At 42.0% G+C, this 22869-nt stretch overlaps 1 protein-coding gene across 2 annotated transcripts in view; it reads left to right on the top strand.

Annotated features, from left to right (window-relative positions):
• KLHL24 (kelch like family member 24) overlaps window positions 1-16737 on the top strand; it is a 96103-nt gene extending 79366 nt beyond the window's left edge. Inside the window, exons 5-8 of one of the 2 annotated variants that reach the window (XM_068279200.1) lie at window positions 552-740; window positions 2816-3004; window positions 15589-15624; window positions 15953-16737. In XM_068279200.1, the coding sequence (XP_068135301.1) occupies window positions 552-740; window positions 2816-3004; window positions 15589-15624; window positions 15953-16153 (615 nt within the window). In that variant the 3' untranslated portion in view covers window positions 16154-16737. The remainder of the gene's footprint in view (window positions 1-551; window positions 741-2815; window positions 3005-15588; window positions 15625-15952) is intronic. The other variant, XM_068279201.1, reaches the window with a different exon arrangement.
• The last annotated feature ends 6132 nt before the right edge of the window (window positions 16738-22869 follow it).

Raw genomic sequence — 22869 nt, 5'->3', positions numbered from 1 at the left:
AACACTGCTACTGCCTACTGAGTGCGCTCTAGTAGCTGCGTCGCAATTGCTTTGACTCCACCAGGAGAAAAGCGCTATACAAATGTAGAAATTATTATTGCTAGTTGTATACTTGTTCCATACAGCACAGCAAACACAGGTGGTTCCCTACTTACAAACATGTTCCTTTACAGAAGATTGTAACTAGAATTTGCTTGTAAGTTGAGTCCTGTATTAAACATGTTGAAATGTGGATAAATGATTTACTTTCGGACAACTCTGAATTTGGATATATAGTATAAACTATATTTTTGGGCTGTTTTCAACGTGCTTGTAAAGTGTTTTAAAGTATTGATAACAGTTTATACAATATTGTAACATTTGACAATAGAAATATGTAATAAACATTGCTGTATATTTTGCACATGGACACAACTTTGTTTGTATAAAAACTTTATTTGTGAATATGAGTTGAAATTCTTTTTAGCAATGGTACAGTTACTCTGCATACCTAGCGTAAAAGCAATGCTTTTTAGCACTGTTGTAAGCCTAAACCCTTGATGTTGTTCTAGGTATATGTGGTTGGTGGATATGATGGTCAGAACAGGCTGAGCAGTGTTGAATGCTATGACTCATTCTCCAATCGATGGACAGATGTAGCTCCACTGAAAGAAGCTGTGAGTTCTCCAGCAGTTACAAGCTGTGTTGGGAAGCTATTTGTGATTGGTGGAGGACCTGATGACACCACCTGCTCAGATAAGGTAACCAATACCAGCATTTAATGTTTATTTAGGCACCTATGGAAAAGTAGTCAAACAGACAGCAACCAGACCCATTTTGTAGACATGATCTAGATCACCACTGCTGAGTGATGTTTAAAGTACCCCTGAACTGAATATTTATTAACATACTTTTAATCCCATCTTATGAGTGGTGCTGTGACATATGTCACAGCACCATCTCCACCCTCCAGTGAACCCTGTGGCCCCCGCAATGCTTAACCAAAACACTCAACTGGGCAGAATGTTGATTACGGACGAGGAGGAAGTGGCAGTTTCACTCCCCTAGTTCCCACCTAGTTGGGTAATTCTGTCTTATGAGTGTTCTGTAACATACTGTATGTCGCAGCACCATCCACACCCTCCAGTGCCCCCTTTGGTCCCCGCACTGCTCAACTGAGCAGCTCGGAATAATAGTGTACTAATTCAGCTACTATCATTCCAAGTTCACTCTCCCCAAGCTCACACTTCACAGCTCTCCTGCACTGTGTGTGCCGTACAGTAACACCGGGAATAAAGCTTCATGGAAGAAGACATATTGTTAACATCCTGTGTTTACAAATTAGCTGCTCTACCATGGCAGACACAGCTGAAATATCAAATTACAGTGCACAGATGAGGGGGAATTAGACAGGCTTAACTCTCTAAATACATACAGGGTGCATTTCTCTGTTTTCCTTCTGTCCTGTGCAAGAGTTCAGGTCCAATTTAAAAGTATGTTAATAAATACTCAGTTCAGGGGTTCTTTAAATACAGAAGATAGTTTTCCTACCGAGCACCTGTCTCCTCTCTACCAATAGCATCCTCTATTTTCAAAGCTACGCTATTCATTGAAAACTAAATTGCTTCCAGAGTTTGGTGTTGTCTTTATTAAGCCCATCTTACATGCTGGAAGAGCTTGGTCTTCTACTGTATAAGAAATAGAAAACACCTTTTAGACTGGCAAAGCAATACCTGGTATGCATAACCTGAACTGGACTCCGAACCACCAAACGCTGAGTTTCTTCACTGTGGATGCTGAAGAAAAGCTGTTTATGCAGCATTAAGCCACTCTGCAAGTTTGCAAGTTGAATTGTTGGGAGGGGGTTAGGGGCAGGGGTAGAGTATTAGAAAACTAAGCTCTTCCAATTGGTAAGATCTGCTAAATGTTGGTCACTATCAGCAGTTAGAATTTAGCTGGATTTCAACCAGGTGGAAAAGAGAAATAGCATTGATATTTGGGGGCATCACTGGTGACGTTAGCAAATACCGGTATCTGAAAAAAGCATCTTTATCTGTGACCAAATGATGTGAACAGTAGATAGTTGACCTTACAGCCAATGCTATAGGTCATGGAAATGTCACTTATGGCTTATTTAAGCTTTGCATCAGACTGTTAATAATTAGTTGTGCTATGTTTATCCAGTAAGCTTAAAGGCTCGTACACACGTTGGATTTTCATAAACGACCCGTCGTTTGGACGTCCGAACGACCGGTCGTTTGGGATGTCAAATCGGGCGTGTGTGCAGTCTGTCATTCAGCTGATAAGACTGGACTTGAGCGATCCGCCAAGCGGATCACTCAAGTCCAGTCTTATCAGCGAAACGACAGACTGTACACACGCCCGATTTGACGTCCAAACGATCGGTCGTTTGGACATCCAAACGACGGGTCTTTTGCAAAAATCTGATGTGTGTATGTACCTTAGCACATCAATTATTTCACTATCAACGAATCAATCTGTACTTGATAGCCATCACAACCGATTATACAAAACATTTTTCCAGTTGACAAAATTGCTGTTGAACAATCATTTTAAGAATTGTTTGCAGTTGATTAGGAACATCAATAGAGTTTATTTTCTGCCAATCCGATTACAATTATCTGATCGCTTTAAGTATTTTTTGATAAACAGTAGAAAGTTAGTGGCCACCTTTAAGCTAAAATTGCAAATTCCATATCCCAAGTATCTAGTGATGACTATCTAGCACTCAGGATCCCATTTCTACACCAGCAGTGCATCCTCTTAGCACTGTCTGTGGAGCAGATACAAATGAATGGTGTTCTTTGTTACACAGGTGCAGTGCTACGATCCAGACACAAATACCTGGCTGCTCCGAGCATCCATTCCTATAGCGAAGAGGTGCATTACCGCTGTGTCCTTAAACAACCTTATCTATGTAGCTGGAGGGCTCACTAAGGCAATTTACTGCTACGACCCTGTGGAGGATTACTGGATTCATGTACAGAATACATTCAGCAGACAGGTAATCAATCTTCATTATAATTTAATGTGGTTTGATGGAGCACTTCCTGTGTGGAGCAGCTCAGGGTACTCCACCCTCAGGAAACAGGCAGCATATAGCTCCTTCTGTTACTGAAGCTGACTTGCCCAAGTTCTCAGCACATTACCCAATCAAAGCATAAAAGCGTTTTTTAATTATAACCGAAAATTACTTCAGGCTGGAAAGTGTCCTTGAACGCCTAGTTCGTGGTTTTTGACTTTTATTTATGTTTAATGGGAAAAGTTCTTTGAGGTATGGAGAGATACAAAATAAAAAAAAATTTCTTAAAGGGAAAACCATATTAAGCTACTACCATCATATTTTACCATATTGGATGTATATTAAATGTATAATGTTTTATTGAGTGGGTTAAATAACATTTTTACCTGAAAATAAGACAGTGTCCTATATTAATTTGAGCTCCAAAAGATATGTTAGGGCTTTTTTTTCGGGGAGGTCTTATTTTTCATGCACAACAATCTACATTTATTCTTAAAGAGAACCTGTAATAAAAAAAAAGTTCCCCTGGGGGATACTAACCTTGGGAGGGGGAAGCCTCAGGGTCCCAATGAGGTTTCCCCCTCCCCTGTAGCTGCAGGCAATCCAGCGATGGCTCCTCCGAAGTCTACGGCAATCCTCCCTCGACAAGCCTGACAAGCGTTGATAAGCACTTATTTATTTACCTATCCTGGCTCCAGCAGGGGCGCTGTTGCGGCTCTCTGCACGGAGATAGGCGGAAATAGCCGATCTCTTTCGGGTCCGCTCTACTGTGCAGAAGACTTACGCCTGCGCAGTAGAGCGGGCTGACAGCGATTGGCTATTTCCGCCTATCTCCGAGCGGAAAGCCAATACTGCAACTGTGCCGGAGCCGGGAAAGTAAATATTTACATCCCCGCTGTTCGGGAAGCTTTATCGCCGCCGCCGTGGGACCAGGGAGGACGGGGGAATCCTCAATAGGATCTGGATGCTTCTTCCACCTAAGGTGAGTACCCCCCCAGGGGAGGTTTTTTTTTTTGTTACAGGTTTTCTTCAAACAAAAAAAGACCAAATCAAACAACGTTTATTGAAATACAGTGATGTCATCACAACCCAGATCATAATCATAACTCTCCAAATGCTGAATTTTATCATCATTCTAGGGCCTACCGTATATGAAATTAACTTTCCTCCTCCTAGGATAGTTTTCATCGTCTCTTTAAAAAAAACTTTTCAGCATTTTAGAATTTAAAAAGTACCAAAAAGTTGGTGAAAAGATACTATCAAAATTATTGTCAGAATTTTCTTGCTTGCTGGTGCTTTAAAGTGACCTTGAGCAGAAAAAAAATGAAATTTGGACTTATCTGGGGCTTTCTCCAGCCCTTCTTAGTCCGTGAGGTCCTCCGGCATCCTCTTCTGCTCTTCCCTGGTGCTGCTGGCGGCTCTGGCGATTGGAGACTTCGCCGGTCTCCGATTTCCAGAGCCGCCAGCAGTACCACCCCTCCACCTCTAACAGTCAGTATTCAGTAGAAAAAAATCTTTATTCTTAAACTCTAAAATAACTTATTTGTTTTCAGTTTTGCATATATAGGTACCATACAGCAATCACCTACAATGCATTACATAATTAAAAATGTTACATTAACATAATTGCATAAATAAATTGAGGACGTAGATGCTCACTCAGAAGGCCACCAGCGAGTGCAACAGTCAGCCTGTCAGACCACAGATAGGCAACATGCAATGTTACCACAAAGGACCAGCACTTCAATGAACATAGGCCTGAAATTGCACACATTTATTTAGGAATAGAAAGTCAGTTGACAGTAACAAGCCATAAGCACCAAACAGCTTAAGTCCCAAGCGAATCAATCAGCATTGGTATAAGTCATTCATGTAGGCCAGGTGCAACATGGCAGTATAGGAATTACTATAATTTAGTATTTATAGAACGCCAACATCTTCCGCTGTGCTGTACAGAGTATCTTGTCTTGTCAATTACTGTCCCTCAGAGGGGCTCATAATCAAATCCCTACCATAGTCATATGTCTATGTATGTATTGTGTATGTGTATTGTAGTCTAGGACCAATTTAAGGGGAAGCCAATTAACTTATCTGTATGTTTTTGGGACGCGAGAAGAAAACGTAATGCCCAGAGGAAACCCATACCGACATGGGAAGAACATTCAAACTCCGTGGGGCTTGATTCACTTAGACAAATAGCATGCCTTTTCCGAGTTGACACTCCTTATGAGAAATAACACGCCTTATCAAAGTTAACACGCCTTATCAGAGTAGCATGGAGAGCGCTACGAACTTATTCCTGCTAATTGGCAATGACGAGAGCTCCACTCGTCCTGCCCTGAGCCCCTGCAGGTTCGTAGCGCTATGCTACTCTGATAAGGTGTGTTAACTTTGATAAGGCGTGTTATCTATGATAAGGTGTGTTAACTCGGAGTGCTGGTCCTCTGTGGAAACATAATTACATAAAACATCTAAATTTATCCACACATATCATTTATGTATGCAGCCTAAAAAATTCTCACAGTTCACATGAATTTATACAAAAATGTATCTCTAAGGCATCGTTCACATCTAAAATCGAAATCGGTGACGCCAACGATTTTCGATTTTGTGGGCGATTTTTTTTTTCTCTTCTTAGCGCTCGGGTGGGCGCCGTGGTTTTTGTAAAGCGCTTTTAATAAGCGCTTTTTCAGAGCGATTGCTTTTTTTCACTCCCTGACGCAAGTCAGGAAGTAAACTCTTTGACCCGGAAAGGAATAAATACAATGTATTTATTCTTAAAAACACAAACGCAATCGTGCACAAGGTGGTTTTGTGAGCGTAATCGCCTAAAATCGTCTAAAAAATGGTACAGGCACCACTTTGCTGAGCGGATCTGAAACAAACCGCTCAGATGTGAACTCTCTCATAGTGAATCATTGCACTACATTTTGAGGGCGATTTTTAAAATCGCCTGCGCTTGAAAAAAGGGCAAAAACACCTTTAGTGTGAATGTGCCCTTAATGTAACACATTTGCATTCAAATGATGGAAGGGCCAGTTCACATTGGGTGCTTGCACGCCTCTTCCTGACGGTCGGCGATTGCGATTCGGCGGCAAAACCTTGCAATTTCAGTGTGATTTACGCTTATGATTCCCATCAATAGAATGAGAATCACAGTGCAATCGCCCCAAAGACATTAAAATTGATCAAAATCGCAAACGCCCCAATGTGAATATATCCATAGGGATACATTAGTAGCAGCGCTTTGCTGATCGCCGGTGATCAGCAAAGCACTGAAAAAAAACAGCCCTAACAGCTCTACTTAGTGTCTTTGAACATATACATATCAGTAGTGATGGTAGATCTCTGTACTTTCACCAAACTGTAGTTGATGTTCCAGCAGCCTCGATGCTATGTGTGTATTCAGTTATTTCCACCACCTTGAGCCTGACATCTACTCCCTGTTCCATAACCTATGTGTACTCAACAATGTAACATATTGTTCCTCCCTCCAAAATTCAGTTATATCCCACAATATGAAATACTATTCCCTCTCCTTGTGCTAGCAACCCCCCTCTACGCCCACCCCCAACCCTCTGCCTCAAGCAAGTAACAGCCACTTCTTTAGAGCTATAGAAAAAAAAAAACTACAACAAAAATCAAATTTCCTAAAGGCCCCGAAGCACTCTCCTGATGAAAAAGTCTGGCACCAAAATCCACCATGCTGACATCAGCAGAGCCTTTGGCACTACTTCAGCAGATCTAACTGATGTAAGATTCTCTGGCACATGTTTGACGCACTAAAGCAGTAAACTAATGACAAGAGGAGTGTTAAAAAAAAGGTTAATAGAAGTCAGCAGTGGATTATCAGTAAATCTTTCTGACCAAAGCTGGCATAGTCAAATACATCAAGTGTATTACAGTTTTCTACTAACAACCCTCCCCAAGTGTGTCCATACTTCCCATAGGAAGCCCCACCTGTATAGGTTCCTTGGGGTATTTCTTCCACTTTTCAGTGCCCCCGCCCCGAGTGTGGCTTCCTAGTTTCCCTCACAGATTACTCTCACCATTGTAGGGCCTCCTGTTTGAGACTAAAAAGTGAGTTAATAAAACCATTAATTTATAACTTATGTTGATTGCCCACCCACATAGAGAAAAGAGGGTACATGTTCCAAGTAATTATAAATATATAATAAAGAACAAAATGGTAGGAGAGGGTACACATCACATCATACTCCTAGGCATCTTCCTGTTAATTACTTTATAAGGCAATACATGTCTCAATAAAACAAAGTGACCCTTTCCCCAAATCCACAAAAATATTACAACCAAACAAAAGCAGAAGGTAGTGCCAAGGATTTCTCAATCGGTGCAGGACTCACTATAAGAAATCATATGTCGTGCTGGAAATAATCAGGCACTTCTGAGAAAACAATATGGTGTCACATGCTAAAGCAGCACAATAGGGTGTAAATCAGACACGCTCAAGCAGGACATTGTGGGTTAGAGACAACTAAACATACAGATAATTGCACAATAATACATTTCACTTAGACATAATATATGAAGTTACGTATGTTATAGCAGTTGTTTTGGCACAATCGTGAAGCTTAATAATAACAGCACATGCAATGGACACTTCAGATATCACAGTTCTGCTTCTTTAAGTTAATAGAGATATTGGATTACAGTACAGTCCTCACCACCTTCCTACATTTAACACTCTCTCCCACACACCTATTTTGTGTGTCTACTTACTCCATGCATTGACGTCACACCACCCATGATGAAATTCCACTTACCAATGAGTTTCACGGATCCTATGTCTGCTTCCTCGGGGATGTGGCTTCAACAGAGCTCAGCTTCCTTTCAAACCATTGCAATATACAGTCCTCTCTTTTTTTAAAGGGTTTAAGTGGATCAGTGTTTTATATTGTTTAAATTTAGCAGTGTACAAGTTTTACTTTTATGGTTTTCTAGTGCCCCCCACAGGTTTCTAGTGTCACTTATAATAGCTTTCTAGTGCCCACCATAATATGTGCCAGCTTTGAGTACCCTCACCAATGTCTCCCCTGTAGCATGCCTCCCTTATTTCATTCCCCTTAAAGTGTGTGTCACTTTCCTAGTACAAACTTGGGAGCGTCTTCAATTTACTTGGGCACACTATACATACCTCCCAACATTTTGAGGTAAGAAAGAGGGACTCTTGGGCCACACCCCTGCCACACCCCTAATAACGCTCCCGACACCCCTACCCACACATACCATAAAGATTTCATAGGAAAAATATTATGTTTTATAATTCAAACCACCCTGGTCCTTTCTATCCTGGCTCATTTTCCCTCATATTAACATTTGAAAATAAGAAATATATGTATTTTTCTACTGAAAACATTTCTTTAAAATAATCTAAATGTTATTTATATCATTTAAATTGGTATATTTACATAGATCTGTACTGCCCCCCCCCCCCCCCTTTCACCCAGCTTATCTTATGAAAAAAGCCATACAAATTTGCTAGCCTGTACAGGACCCCATTTCAAAGTAATCCTTCACTGCACCCTAATAATGATAGTTTGGGGTTTATTCAATCCATCAGCTGTCCACCATAAAGCTGACAATTGCTTGTATATGCATTGTGCAGATGTATGTAATGTCGCATTGTGCTTTGATAAAGGGGACATGCCATGGCCCCAAAACAATTGTCTGATTGATGGATAGATTGATTAAACCTTGAATTATCTTTATTATGGTGTGCTGACCTACTTTGGACATTTTGCCTAGCCTCCTGTACATTATCAGTGTTTAGATGTGTAGTCAATATGTAGAACAGTCTTACCACTAGCTCTAATCAGTAGAGAGGCATGCGCAGTATTCCATACATATAAAAAATTTGCAGAAGTTGTCTTGTCGGTTTGGTTTACCTCACTCAGATATTTGTAAGTGCTGGAAAAATCAGAATATCATTCTTGTCCTTTAAAGAGGAGCTGTTAGGTATAAGGTCTCAGAGAAAATAAACACATATATCAGTAGCTAAAGATTGGCTGTACTTACATTACATATGCATTTCACTGTCCACGTTTGGATTTCACAGAATTTGTATATAGTATATGCAGAGATAGATGCTCCTGACAGCTCATGGCAGGCTCCATGTTTTTCTGTCAAATGTGTTGTCATGTCCTGCCTGCTTCCTGATCACAGATAAGCTCCTACTTGAACAACACAGTGTGCAGTGAATATTAATGAGCCATGTGGCTAGGAACAATAGCTGACTCCTGCAGTGTACTCTGCCCGGATATTTATCAGTGCTACGCACTAGACTGATTAGAAGCTCCTGTACCGTCTCATTAGCAGCCGAGGTGGGGGCCCCAGAATGCTTTGCAGTTTAGTATGCGGCTTGCGTCCTTATGGTTCTATAACAGCCTTTCTGATAAGCACACATCAAAGGTAACTGAGATTTTTATCTTCACTAATTGCTTTATGGCTTCCTTCTAAACTGTTTAACACAGGAGAATAGAGGTTTAAATTAGCTTCTGCAGCCTGACAGTTACTCTTTAATGCATTTATCCTTCAAAACTAGAGACGCCCTACCGAAATGCATGTCTTCTTGCGGCATGAGGGTTAGAATATAATGTTGCTGCAGCAGTTCCACACGAAGGCCATTGTCAGGAACCGGCCCCACGGCAAGCCTGCAGAGATAGTTCCTGGCGGGGGTTTGAACAGATCGAGAGGGGGGAGCAGCCTTATTCAAGCTAACACAAGGCTGTCACCACTCAACAACACTCTGCCACCACTAGCAGCTGCTAGACATTTCGACAATTCCCACTCTGCTTTCGAGCAGCCTGCACTCAGACTGGCATTTACGTATGTGGGGTCAGCTGCGCGCTTAGGCCAATGTACGAGAACGCCACACACACATGAAATCTCACAGGGTAGCAGTGTACAAACCGAGCATCCAATCAGACACTGAACTTGTAACACAATTACACTGCAGTCTCTTTAGGATTTGTAAAGCTCTGATTAGTACATCAGAATACATATTAAATAAATGGATGGTGCCGACTACGTGTTTTCAAGCGAATCTGGAGTGGTAATCCTCTAGCCAGGCATATCACACGTGACTTTAGACGGAGTGCAAGACTACACCTTTTGAAGCTTATTAAATAAAGATTTAATATTCCAAAAACGTGGAATGGTGCAGAAAGAAGTATAGGCAAAGATATTTATAAAAATGAAGTAAATATAAGTACAAAAACAAAGTAAAAAAGTACAAAGGCACACACAGGGCCGGATTTCTGGCAAGGCCACATAGGCCATGGCCTAGGGCACCAGAAGTTTAGGGGCGGCTCAGTGAGGGGCAGGAAAGCTGTTCTATGCAGTCATCCCTATCTACAAGAACAGCTTTAACCTTTAAACTCTCTGTCCTGTACTTGTGCCGTCCCTGCAAGACCTGTAAGCTCTATCCTGCAGGTATACATCAGTCTAACTCTCATGGTGATGCAATGGGTCCATCATTAATGAGATGGCAAGCATAACATAACATTTCAAAACATAACTTCTAATCTATACACGTATTACTAAAATAGCTATTGTCTGTGACATCAATGATGGAAAGAAAGTTGAATTCTCATTGGGGCACACAGAGATAACAACCATACAGATGGTATAGTTGGCCTTGGGCGGTAAAAAGTACAAATCCGGCCCTGGGCACACAACAAGACAGTTTGCAAAAATAAAAGCGGGAATCAAAACAGAAATTGAATGTCTACCAGAGTAAGGACCGAGCGTTGTTTGCGGGCAGCACCCAGTTCTGACCAGAAGTCAGGGCACCTCTAGCCTGTGGCTAGCTCCTGAGAAGTACAAGTTCTGAATCTTCCATGCTGGCTTTTTATAGGAAGATGCATAACCAGAGGCTATCCAATGTTCAGATCCAGAAATAATCTAATTTCCTCAGATGGTGACATCATGGTTTGCAAAGACCTCTGTAATATCCCAGCTTGCTGTTATATGCAAATTTCACAGGTTCCTGTATTGCTTTCAACCCTCCCAGACTCTAGACTTTAGACAGTCTAATTGTGTATTTGGAACAACAGGTGGCTGTATATGTGTATACAGATTTTAAAAGCGATGCAAACACCCTTCAAGCACATCAGAGTATTCCTGACAAATGGTTGGGTAATTGTGTAATTAACCGTTTCCTTGGCTAAATATTTCCTACTTCCCACAATGTCTAGGTGTTGGTGGGCTATTGAACAGCTGATCTGTTCCAATGAGATTCACAGCCCTTTACAGAGAGATGCAAATTTACCATTTCCAGGTGACAATTATTCCAAAGCCAGCAGCCAGGCAGTCTCTAACAGACATACACATATGTGATAGTACACAGCACAACATGGCTTCCACAAGATATAAGTTACACAAAATGGCTGCTATATCACCACAGCCATCCGTTCAACATATTCAGTTTTCTTTCAAGGAATTCGCCCCTCCTCTCCAAAAACACTTTTGCAAAAATAAGAATCATCGCCATCCTTCTAAACCCAGGTCAAAGGCTGTTTAAAGTGGGAACTCCATATTAACTGAAAAAATAAAATAAACAATCCAAGAAGAAATTGTTTATTTAGTTTACCTATTCTGTTGTTTTTAGTGTTCATTGTTAGATTTAAGGAAATGTGATATGGAAAAAGAAAGGAATATTTTTGCTGGTTTCCATCTTTACTGTTTTTCTGTGATGCCAAAAGTGACATCTGCCCTTGCCTATGGTGTGCAAGTGTGCCTATGGACTATATAACAGGCTCTTCGCTTTAAGTTATACATTTCATAAAGAGGGCCCAGTGTGTTTTTCAAGGCAAAAAAAGTGAAAACAACTGGAGGTTGTTTCCAGTTGGAAAAATATGTCATTAGAATACCAGGGCCCATATGCAATTCATTTTTTAACCTGAGTTTTTCTCCTAGGAGATATTTTTAAATTTGTCAATAAAATGCCTTTTAAGCCACCAACAAGCAAGAAAATACTCAAAATAATTTTGATAGTACTTTTGCACTTACTTCTTAGTACTTTTTCAGTTGAAAAGTGCTGGAAAGGTGCTGCCTAGGAGAAAATGTAGGAGTAAAGTGGAATTGCATATGGGCCCAGGTATGTAAGCATGTGATACTTGGTTCTACAAAACCATTTAGCACTATAATTATTCACTTGCTAACCAAACTTTTGATGCTGAACTTGATGCAAGGAAACGCATGAAACAGGAACTGTACTGAAGATATAGCAATGACTAAAATTGCTTATTTTTTATTATATTACTTTATAAATGATTTATTCAGTGTTTGCTTATTGTAAGATCTTCCCTAACCATGAAATGTATCACAGGTGGCGACATCTTTAGTCCTGTCAAGGGCAGCTCTGCGGAACATTTTTATACTCAGTATTATGTACTGTAGCCAGTAAAAATACCTGATCTCCCAGAATAGAGCATTTTGGGAGACCAGGTATTTTTACTGACTCCAGAACACTGAGTATACAAGTGTTCCGAAAGAAGAATTCCGCATATCTAATCTGCCTAGGCAATGACATAACTGGGAGGGCAGGGCTACATACTAATTCCGTGTCTAATTCCCCACTGTGCCACATCTTTCCTTGCTGAATCCATCTCTTGTGTGTCCCTGTGTCCCCCTTGTACCTTTAGTGTCCTCCTGGTGTCCCCCTCTGTACCTGTGTCCTCCTTTATCCGTAATAAAGCTCCTGTTGCCCTCCCATGTAACCCTGTGTCCTCTTGGAGTGGGTAGCGGCTGGAACCTGGGCGTTGCGTAAGGGAAGTAGGCACAGGAAGGCGTGCTCCGTTAAAGGGTCTGTTATTGGCAGTGGTGCGATGGAATGGTGCGGTGTTGTGGTGCGGTACATCGCAAAAAACTCACCACATCGCTGCCACCAGCTTAGGTGACCCCCGAGTGAGTGCATACATGTTGGACATACCCACAATCTTTTTAGAACTAGAACAAGGATAGTGCATCCTCAGCAAAATGCATAACTATCCATCTGCATACTTCACTATTCTGCTACATTCAATGACTCATTCCCTCCAAACATTTATTCAAACCAGTAGGTTCCAAGGTCCCCAGTTTGAGAATCCAGTAAGATTCTCTTCTGCATAAAATACAGAATCTTTCATGCTTATTTGCATGCTCGATGTGTTCAATAACAGTTGCCTTAAGCAAACTAACGTTCCTGTTATGGACATAGTGGAAGTGACTTGACACACCATGTTTTAAACCACCATTGACAATATTTGACGCCTGTGCTTATTTAATCTTGTTTGGAATTTCTGGGAAGTCCGGCCTACATATGCAAGATTGCAGGGGCAGGATAGTAGGTATATAACAGGCACTCTGACAGGTAACAAAAGGATTTAATTGGGTATTCGAGAGAGGAGGTAGTGCTAAAGGTAAGGGCCCCATTATAGTACTACAACATAGTCAGCAGCGGGATCTACAGGAGTAGCATCCCACCTTTATATTGTTTTTTGCGTTTTTTTGATTCTTTCGGAGGAGGGGCATATTGTTGCCCTGGGTTTTCAATCTATTGGGTGCAATGCATCCTCTAATCATTCTACCCTGTCTAAAGATTATTTGGGGTTTTTCTGGCAGGGTTTGTTTCAGAATGGGGTCACTCATCAAGATGGGCCAAAATCTATTAAAAATACTCCAACACTCAGCCGACTGACCGGATAAGTTAATTATGATGGGCAAATGCTCATTAATTGTTGGTTGATGTGTTAATTTAGTTTTTATTACCATTATTAGAAATACATTCCTGTTGCGAGAGTGCAGCTGCCCTCTCAATGCGGCGTTTACTAGCCCCGGTGGATAATCTTTCTCCCAAAAACCAATTTTGAGGAAATTAGATTGGCTGTCAAAATCTTCATTCCTAGTGCAGTTACGTCGAATCCTTTTGAACTGTCCTAAAGGGACGTTCTTGAGCCACAGTCTGTGGTGTGCGCTCCGATAGTCCAAATAACCATTACGGTCAGTCGGCTTAAAGTAATTGGTGGTCACTACTGAGGCTGTATTGGGATCAATTTTTATCTCCAAATCCAAAAAATGTATTTCGTATGGGTCAGTTTCCAGGGTGAAGTTCAGACCAAAGTTATTAGAATTAAGGTATTTTAGATATTGGGTAAGGTCTTCAACTGAGTCCTCCCACACACAAAGAATGTCATCTATAAAACGGCGATGAAGGACGAGATTAGTGCAAAATGGGTTAGCCTCGGACCAGATCAGTTGGTCCTCCAGCCATCCCATGTAGAGATTTGCAAAGGATGGCACAAATATGGTCCCTATCGCCGTTCCTCGCAACTGCAGATAAAAATTGTCCAGGAAAGTGGAGTAATTGGTCTTCAGAATCAACTCAATAGCATCCAGTATGAATTGCTTCTGCTTCTGGGGCATGAGTGGGTCTCCTGCTAGGTAATAGCTGATTTCCTTGAGTTTCAGAACATGAATCGGTGACCCAATCCAATTGTCCAATGATGTTCAGTGTGTGGGTGGTATCCTTCAAATGTGAGGGGAGTTGGCATACATACTTTTGGAGGTATATCAGTGTAATTGGTTAAACAGCTCGTGATGGACTCAATACCCGATATTATGGGTCTGCCCGGGGGGTTGTCCACACTCTTGTGTACCTTTGGCAGATGGTAAAAGAAAGGAACCCTTGGGACTTGTACCTTTAAATATCCATATTCCTCCTTTGTTAGAATTCCATCACTAAGGCCTTGACTAAATAAGTTGTCATATTGTTGCAAAAATATATTGGTAGGGTCAAAGGTCAGTTTTTTGTAAAATAAGGGATCGCCAATAAGTGATTGGCTGAGCATAATACTGCACAGGTGGGTTTTGCTTTACACACCCTGGAAGTGGTGTGGCCGTCCAAAGCTGAAGCAGTGATGTGCAGGACTTTAATACAGTTACTGTTACAGCTTTCACCTTACAGGGTCAGCTGTGTCTCCTTATGGTCACCTATTTTACCACTTCAGATCAGCTTTAAATCAAATCTGTAGTGAAATAAAAAAAAGTCAGATACTTACCTATGGAGAAGGAAGGCTCTGGATTCTAAAGAGCCTTCCCGTTCCTCCTTTTGTGTCCTGGTTCCAGCACCACCACCCCCATTTGTATTTGCCACCTCCGAGAGTCCTCCTGAGGCATCAGGAGTACTTGTGTCCCCAAGCGCTCCCAAAAATGGGTGGTTGTGTATCTACGGGAGCGCTGGGGACACAAGTACTCCCGAAGTCTTCCAAGAGCTCACGGAGGAGATATTCAACCAGTTGGTCAAGTAGCTCTAACGGGTGACAGTGCTGTAACAAGGGGGCCAAGAGGGGATAGGGAAGGCTCAATCGGAGCTTCCATAGGTAAGCATCTGACTTTTTTCACTTCAATTTTACTTTAAAAAACAGTTTTGGTATTTACGTGCTGTTATGTCTTCTTGTATTGTGCGTGTTGTGATGTCACTATAATTCATCTTTCCAATGTGCTGCTTTTATGATTGTGCAGCCCTTCTTCCTTGAAATGTTTTCTAACCTATTCATGTCCTTTAGGTGGTAGGGCCTTCAGAACTGAACACAGTAATCAAGGTGAGGTTTCACCAGTGGTGTAAAGTGATTTTATCTTTACTTTCCTTCTGCTGCTTACTTAAATCTCTCACTGTACCTAGTCTACAACATAAAATAGTTGCACTGGTAAATGCTACCTCGTATCTATTTAACTAGCACCACAAATATAGCGGGTTTGTTTCTGCTACGGATAAATGGTTCTGCAGGGTTTCTTTCGTTGCCTGTGAAGTAACCAGAGAGCACCACAGTAGTGCTGCACCACGACTATAGAGAGTGGATCACTACTGTGCTAACTTTGTATGTCTCTACTTGTAGACAGATAACCAGAATCTTACCTTCATGTTTACAGGAGAATTGTGGAATGTCCGTGTGCAATGGAAAAATCTTTATACTCGGTGGAAGAGAGGAGAGTGGAGAGGCGAAGGACACTGTCTTATGCTATGACCCTGCAACTAGCATCATTACTGGAGTGGCAGCAATGCCCAGACCTGTGTCTTACCACGGATGTGTGACAATTCACAGATACAATGAAAAGGCCTTCAAAATGTGAACTCCTGGAGAGAGTAAGGCGGGAGTGAGGGGCATCTCAGATAACTGCACTGAGCAAGACTTAATCATAGGAATGCTAGCTCTCTCTGTGCATCACCTACATAGGGAATCTACTTGTGACTTTGCATTTCTATCCATCAATCCAAGCTTACAGAGAAAAAGGGACCAGGACTATATTTATTATACAAAGCTTCTCTGTTCTGCGGTTATAAATATTGCAGCCACTGTAAGTTTCAGCAAGGCTTGGACTGGAAATTTGGCAGGTCAGGAATTTGACCGAAGACCTGGTTTGCCTGCAGATATTTGCGGGCTATTTTGCCTTGGTTCGCACTGATTTTATAAAACTGTACGGCAACACTGCAAAATATATTGGCACTATATATATATACACAAAAAAGCATACACAATCTGCACTTGTCTTCCAGTATTGTGGCAATCATTTTTCTATTTATTTGTATATATTATTACCTTAATTTGCTTCTAACACTACAGTCATACACAGCAGTATAGACTGGTGCACACTAAATCACTGATTCATTTAAAGTAAAGGTCCAAGGTATAAAGAAAAAATAAAGATCCACTTACCTGGGGCTTCCTCCAGCCCCTTGCAGCCGTCCTGTGCCCTCACCGCAGCTTCAGTGGCTCCCGGTCTCCTGCTCTGGCAAAGCCAACGTCGCCAGGTCGGGATCCGGGTCAGCTGCTGCTGCGTTCCACGGCGCTGGTCACATGGCCTCAACGACGTCAAAACAACCGTCCTTTTGACGTCAGCGAGCCCATGTGACCAGCGCCGTGGAACGCAGCAGCGGCCGACCCGGATCCCGACCTGGCAAGGTCGGCTTTGCCAGTGCAGGAGACCGGGAGCTGCAGCGAGGGCACAGGACAGCTGCAAGGGGCTGGAGGAAGCCCCAGGTAAGTGGAACTTTAATTTTTGTATACCTCGGATGTTTCCTTTAAGCTCCTGTCCAAGATGGGTTCCAGGAGCTCTAGGGACTGAGCATCTAATAGACGCAGCAACTGAGACAAGCCTAGAGTTTGATGGATAAATGTAGTGTTGCATGGCCTATATTTCAATGCAAGTATGGCATTGTCATGGCATAAAGGAAAATCAATGAGGAAAGGCTATTAGGGGTAACATTGCCGGGCCAGCCTGTTGAGACATGTGTCACCTGTGTAGCTGACATGTTCTGATGCTATGCGGGGGGAGGGATGACAGAATGGCGCATACGTGACGTCACTTGGCAGGCGGGGAAGCGGCATGCACTAAGGAGTTGGTCATTGCTTGGCCAAGTTGATCCGTCAGACAGATCGCTTGCGGCGTGGCGGTCGTGGGCTCCTATACACATGCTTGATTATCAGCTGAGGTGGTCATTATTGACCACCTCAGACGACTTTAGTCAGGCATTTGGATGAGCCTAAAACAGAAGCACTGACCAAGAATTGAACTTCATCCCAATCTGTAGCTTATACCCCCTTTCCCAAGAGAAATCTATTCCTTTTCACAGGAATAGGATCATCAGGGGGCTCTGCATGGCTGATATTGTGGTGAAATCCCTCCCACAGGAAACTGTGAGGACCATGGTCCTGGCAGTGTCTGTGAACCTTGTTGCATTGTGGGAAATAGCTGTTTACAGCTGTTTCCAACTGCTAAAAAAGCAAGCAGCAGCTGCTTCCACTGACATCACCTGCCAGCAGTAAAAATGTCACCATGTGATAAAAGTAAGAATGTAAATCGGGGAGAGGAAAGATTTTACAATGGGCAAACACTAAATCATTTATACATGATCGCTTGAACATTGTTCCGTGGGATGTTCAAGGCTTTGGAAATCTTTTTGCAGCCTAAGCCTGCTTTAAATTTCTCAATAACTTTATCCCTGACCTGTCTGGTGTATTCTTAGGACTTCATGGTGTTGTTGCTCCCAATATTCTCTTAGACAACCTCTGAGGCCGTCACAGAGCAGCTGTATTTGTACTGACATTAGATTACACACAGGTGCACTCTATTTAGTCATTAGCACTCATCAGGCAATGTCTATGGGCAACTGACTGCACTCAGACCAAAGTGGGCTGAATAATTACATACACCCCACTTTGCAGTTATTGATTTGTAAAAAAAATGTTTGGAATCATGTATGATTTTCGTTCCACTTCTCACGTGTACACCACTTTGTATTGGTCTTTCACGGGGAATTCCAATAAAATTGATTCATGTTTGTGGCAGTAATGTGACAAAATGTGGAAAACTTCAAGGGGGCCGAATACTTTTGCAAGCCACTGTAATTATTGTACAAATGAAGCACTTTTTTATTACATTATTTTCACTGGAGTTCCTGTTTAAGACTTAAATTTTAGGGCCCATTCCCACTGCACAATGTAATGGGCAGAATCAGGTGCATGTAGTGAGAATGGACACGTAAGGTGGCCACACACCATAGAATTAAAAGATCCAATTTTACACCAATTTGATAAGTATGTCCCGAAAGATCCAAAGCTTTTATTTGTTTTCGATCAAGAGATCTGATCGAATTTCCCGTTTGTTTTCTATTTTGTGAGATTGGACATGTTGGAAAATTCAGACTAATTGTATGGTGTGTGATAGATTGTGAAATTGTATTCTACCAGAAAAAAAATTGTATATAACTATTCAGTACATTTTTATCTTGATTTTTCTATCCAACCTATTTTTTTTATTTGGAGTTAAGATGTTTTATGCCAAAATTGCGATAAGGATAAGTGCACAGCAAAACCCTTCCGGCTCACATTCAAGTAGAGGGCTGCGGCAGAGAGAGTTAACTTACCTCTACAACCATCTCTTACTATGGCACTCCACACTCCTGATACGAGGCAGGTCTTTTTAGCGCTTGTCATGCGCTGCTCAGTGCCGAAGCTTGGCGCAGCTATAGCAGTAATGCTATAGTCCGCCCCCTGCACACAGCTAATTCGGAGATTGCCGGACCCTGAATTACTACTCCATCCAAGTTGTTACGACTTGGAGGGGGAATAGTAATTAGCGATGCCTGGAGTTGGTGTGGTAGCAGGATAAGCCATCATTTTGCTTACCCTGTGCCAAAATGATGGGCGCCATGTGCCATGTACACCTCCCATTGCTTCCTCCTTCACAACCGGAAATTTCACTGTAAAAAAGGAAGTGTCGGGAGGATGGAGTCCATTGTGGAGCGCCGTGGCAAGAGGCCATAATACAGGTTATTTAACGCTCTCTGCTCTGGCCCTCTCCTTGAATTAAATTTGTTACAGTTTTGCTTCTCAAGAAACTGTGTTCTCTCACCCTCAGTCCATTTGCTCATACTCAGTGTTTACTTATGTGCCGATAAGTTCTGTTAAGAATAATAAGAAGTGAAGCAGAACAATTTGTAGTGGATGTTGAAATACTTCAGAAGAAGCAGAAACATTTTAGATGCACATTTTTCAAACAAGATTCAACACACACTGCAGCTTGTTCACAGAGTAACACTTTATACTGTACATACTGAGGATGGTATGCCAGGACTGTAAATAAAATCAATAATGCAGTTATACCGCATTTATGATCATGGCCTATTGTCCATCAACTTAGTAGTCAGATTGCTTAAATGTTACTTGTTCACATGGAATAAGGCTTTTGCTGTTAATCTGATCACATGACTAGAAGCTGCTGGGTTGAGGAGGTCAGGCTCTTTGGTGAAGCTTCTGCATGGATTGCATCATCCTGCTATCCAGACTCCAAAGGGGAAGACACAGACTGAATGTCACTGGGAAGACTGCAGTCCATTCGAGTAACAGTCAATAGTGCAGGAAGTCTTTACACAAATCTAGGAAAATGTGTACCTGTCTGGGGGTTTAAAGAAAATCTGTAATGAAAAAAACTCCCCTGGGGGGGGGGGGGGGGGTACTCACCTCGGGTGGGGGGAGCCTCCGGATCCTATTGAGGCTTCCCCCGTCCTCCTCGGTCCCGCGGTGGCGACGAAAATCCTCCCGGAGCGACGGCGATGTAACTATTTACCTCTTGGCTCCAGCGCAGGCGCAGTATCCGCTCTTCCCACGGAGATAGGCGGAAATAGCCGATCTCCATCGGGCCACTCTACTGCACAGGCGCAAGTCTCCTGCACCTGCGCAGTAGAGCGGACCCGACGGAGATCGGCTATTTCTGCCTATATCCGTCAGAAGAGCCGCAACAGCGCCCCCGCTGGAGCCATAAAAGGTAAATATTGCACAGTGCGTCAAATTGTCGCCTGTGCGTTCCGGGGGCTGCAGCAAGACCATCGTGGGACACAGGAGGATGGGGGAAGCCTCGATAGAGTCCAGAGGCTTCCCCCTACTGAGGTGGGTACCCCCCGGGGAACTTTTTTTCAGTACAGGTTTTCTTTAAGTATAAGTACACTACTAATTCAGTCTCTTTACAAATGCCCTATATGCCCATTTGCACTTAAGAGAAATAAGACTTCAGGGGACAAGTGAGTGTGTAGTTGCAGGTATGGACCTATTCGGGTTATGTGTGCCTTGGTTACTTGAGCTTGCATGTTCATGCTGTGGAAAGAGGAGAACAGGGTGCAGGCACCATCGAAAACATTGCCAGCTTATTCTGGCAAGTTTCCCAGTCGATTTTCACCCATCCTTCTGTGCTTTGTTGGGCTGAGGGTGTGCATTGAGCCCATTGATGTGAGTCAGATCCCTTATCTCTTATTGTCATTCCTTGGCAGTGTCAGCTTAAAGCTGATTACATACATTAATTGATAGTTGCATCATCTGGATGGTTTTGTTTTATGGATCAAGCAGATACTTGCTAGCAGACCACACCTGAGGGAATCATCAATATTATAGGGAAGAAGACTTGTACTGCTCACTATTACCTTGCATCAGCAACACCTGGCTCCCCCTTCACCTTCCATTTCCATAAACTGTGTGTTTATCTACTTGTCATTAAAGGGAACCTTAAAGGGAACCAGAGCTAAAGTAAAGATTCTATACATACCTGGGGCTTCCTCCAGCCCCATACGCGCTGATCAATCCCACGCCGCCATCCACCGATGCCCGCATCTACGAGAACTGGCTCCCGTCACTGACGTCATCGGAGCCGGGCTACGCTGGAAAAGTGCGCCCTCTACGTATCTCTCCAGCGGCTGCTGCAGAGATACGCAAAGAGCGCACTTCTGCTACGCTAGACTGGCTCCGACTGACGGAACAGCGGGGAGCCAGTTCTCGTAGATGCGGGCAGCGGTGGATGGCGGCATGGGATCGATCAGCGCATATGGGGCTGGAGGAAGCCCCAGGTATGTATATAATCTTTTCTTTACTTTAGCTCTGGTTCTCTTTAAGTGACATGTGACATGATGAGATAGGCTTGAGTATGCTGTGCTCATTTTCTTTCTTCTGTTCCTGAAAGAGTTACCATAATAATTAACCAGTCGGAACCCAGTTAGACCATAGCGTCCCTCAATGATAAGGAATTACAGCCATAAAACACATTTCTGGCACAGTATGGCTTCTGAAAGCAAGGGATAGATAAACAAGGCTAATAGTACATATATTGTAGCTTTCTGAGACATATGACAGGTTGTGCCATTGAGCTGAGACAAAACCATACATTTACTTTTTTGATATCTAAAAAAAAGAAAAGTAATTTTAGTAGTAGGAGGATAGATACAATTGTTTATCTTATCAATTGATTTCCACTTGAGGATCACTTTAAGCAGAGATGCCTGCAGAGTAGACACAATCAGTATTTACCAAAAACAGAAGAATAAATACAGATATCAAGTCAAAAGCAATAATTACACATTGTGAACTGAACTGCAAACACTGCATGGTAGATTCCCTTTTATACATGTAAATATGGATATTTCTGCCTTTTTTTCTCAGGAAATCTCTTGAGTACTTTTTCCCTTGCCTATACTTATTATTTATGCCTGTGAAAAAAAAAAGACTGTAATATTTGTAAAGAAATGTTCTAAGCACTCTTACAATGTCTGACTGTCACTGATTGTCAGTTTTGCATTGCCTGTATATTTAATATTTGGAGTGAATGCGAGCAGTTTGTCGTTTCAGATTTTTGGAGATTTGCAGGTATTTCATTTTCTTTGTCAGAGACTCTTGTGGGATGAAACATTTTAACACACGTGAATGATACAGTATATGCTCCAGATGTAGGAATGCACAACTTTCCATGACCCTTATTACTCAAACATATACAGAGGAATTCCGTAAAGCAGGAATTAGACTTATCTCTCAAGTTATATCAGTTATCAGTTTCCTGTGCTTACAGTTAAATGTCTATTATGCTGCTTCTGCCCCATGAAAAGTTAGTGCCTTAAAGCATACCTGAGATGGGGGAAAGTATTTACTTACCTTAGGCTTCCTCAGGCTATTCATTTGAATAAAGTGATGTCCTGTGATGTAATTGTGACATCATTTTGCATACTATTTTAATGAACCTCTCTACCCAGGCTTTGGAAACATTTGAATACGTAGTTCTCTCAGCATAAGTAGCAATATTGTTGACAATACTCTTCTAGTGGCTCTCCTTTAGGTGAACATGATATTGTTGTTTGATACAGTACTTGTTTTTCATTATTTTGGTGTGTGTCTATATTTAGAACGTTTATTGCGATAGATGGCTTATGTTAAGAGTATAGAACAATAAGTTTCATTATGTACATGTGAATACATTTAATAGCGAGTGACTGTAAATGTTTTAAAATGCTTTTGCTTTGTTTGGGTTTTGTT

This window comes from Hyperolius riggenbachi, chromosome 4 (genome assembly GCF_040937935.1).
Source record: "Hyperolius riggenbachi isolate aHypRig1 chromosome 4, aHypRig1.pri, whole genome shotgun sequence".
Classification (NCBI taxonomy): Eukaryota; Metazoa; Chordata; class Amphibia; order Anura; family Hyperoliidae; genus Hyperolius; species Hyperolius riggenbachi.
Note: the sequence above shows the minus strand (reverse complement) of the source record. Positions and strands in the feature narration are given on the sequence as shown.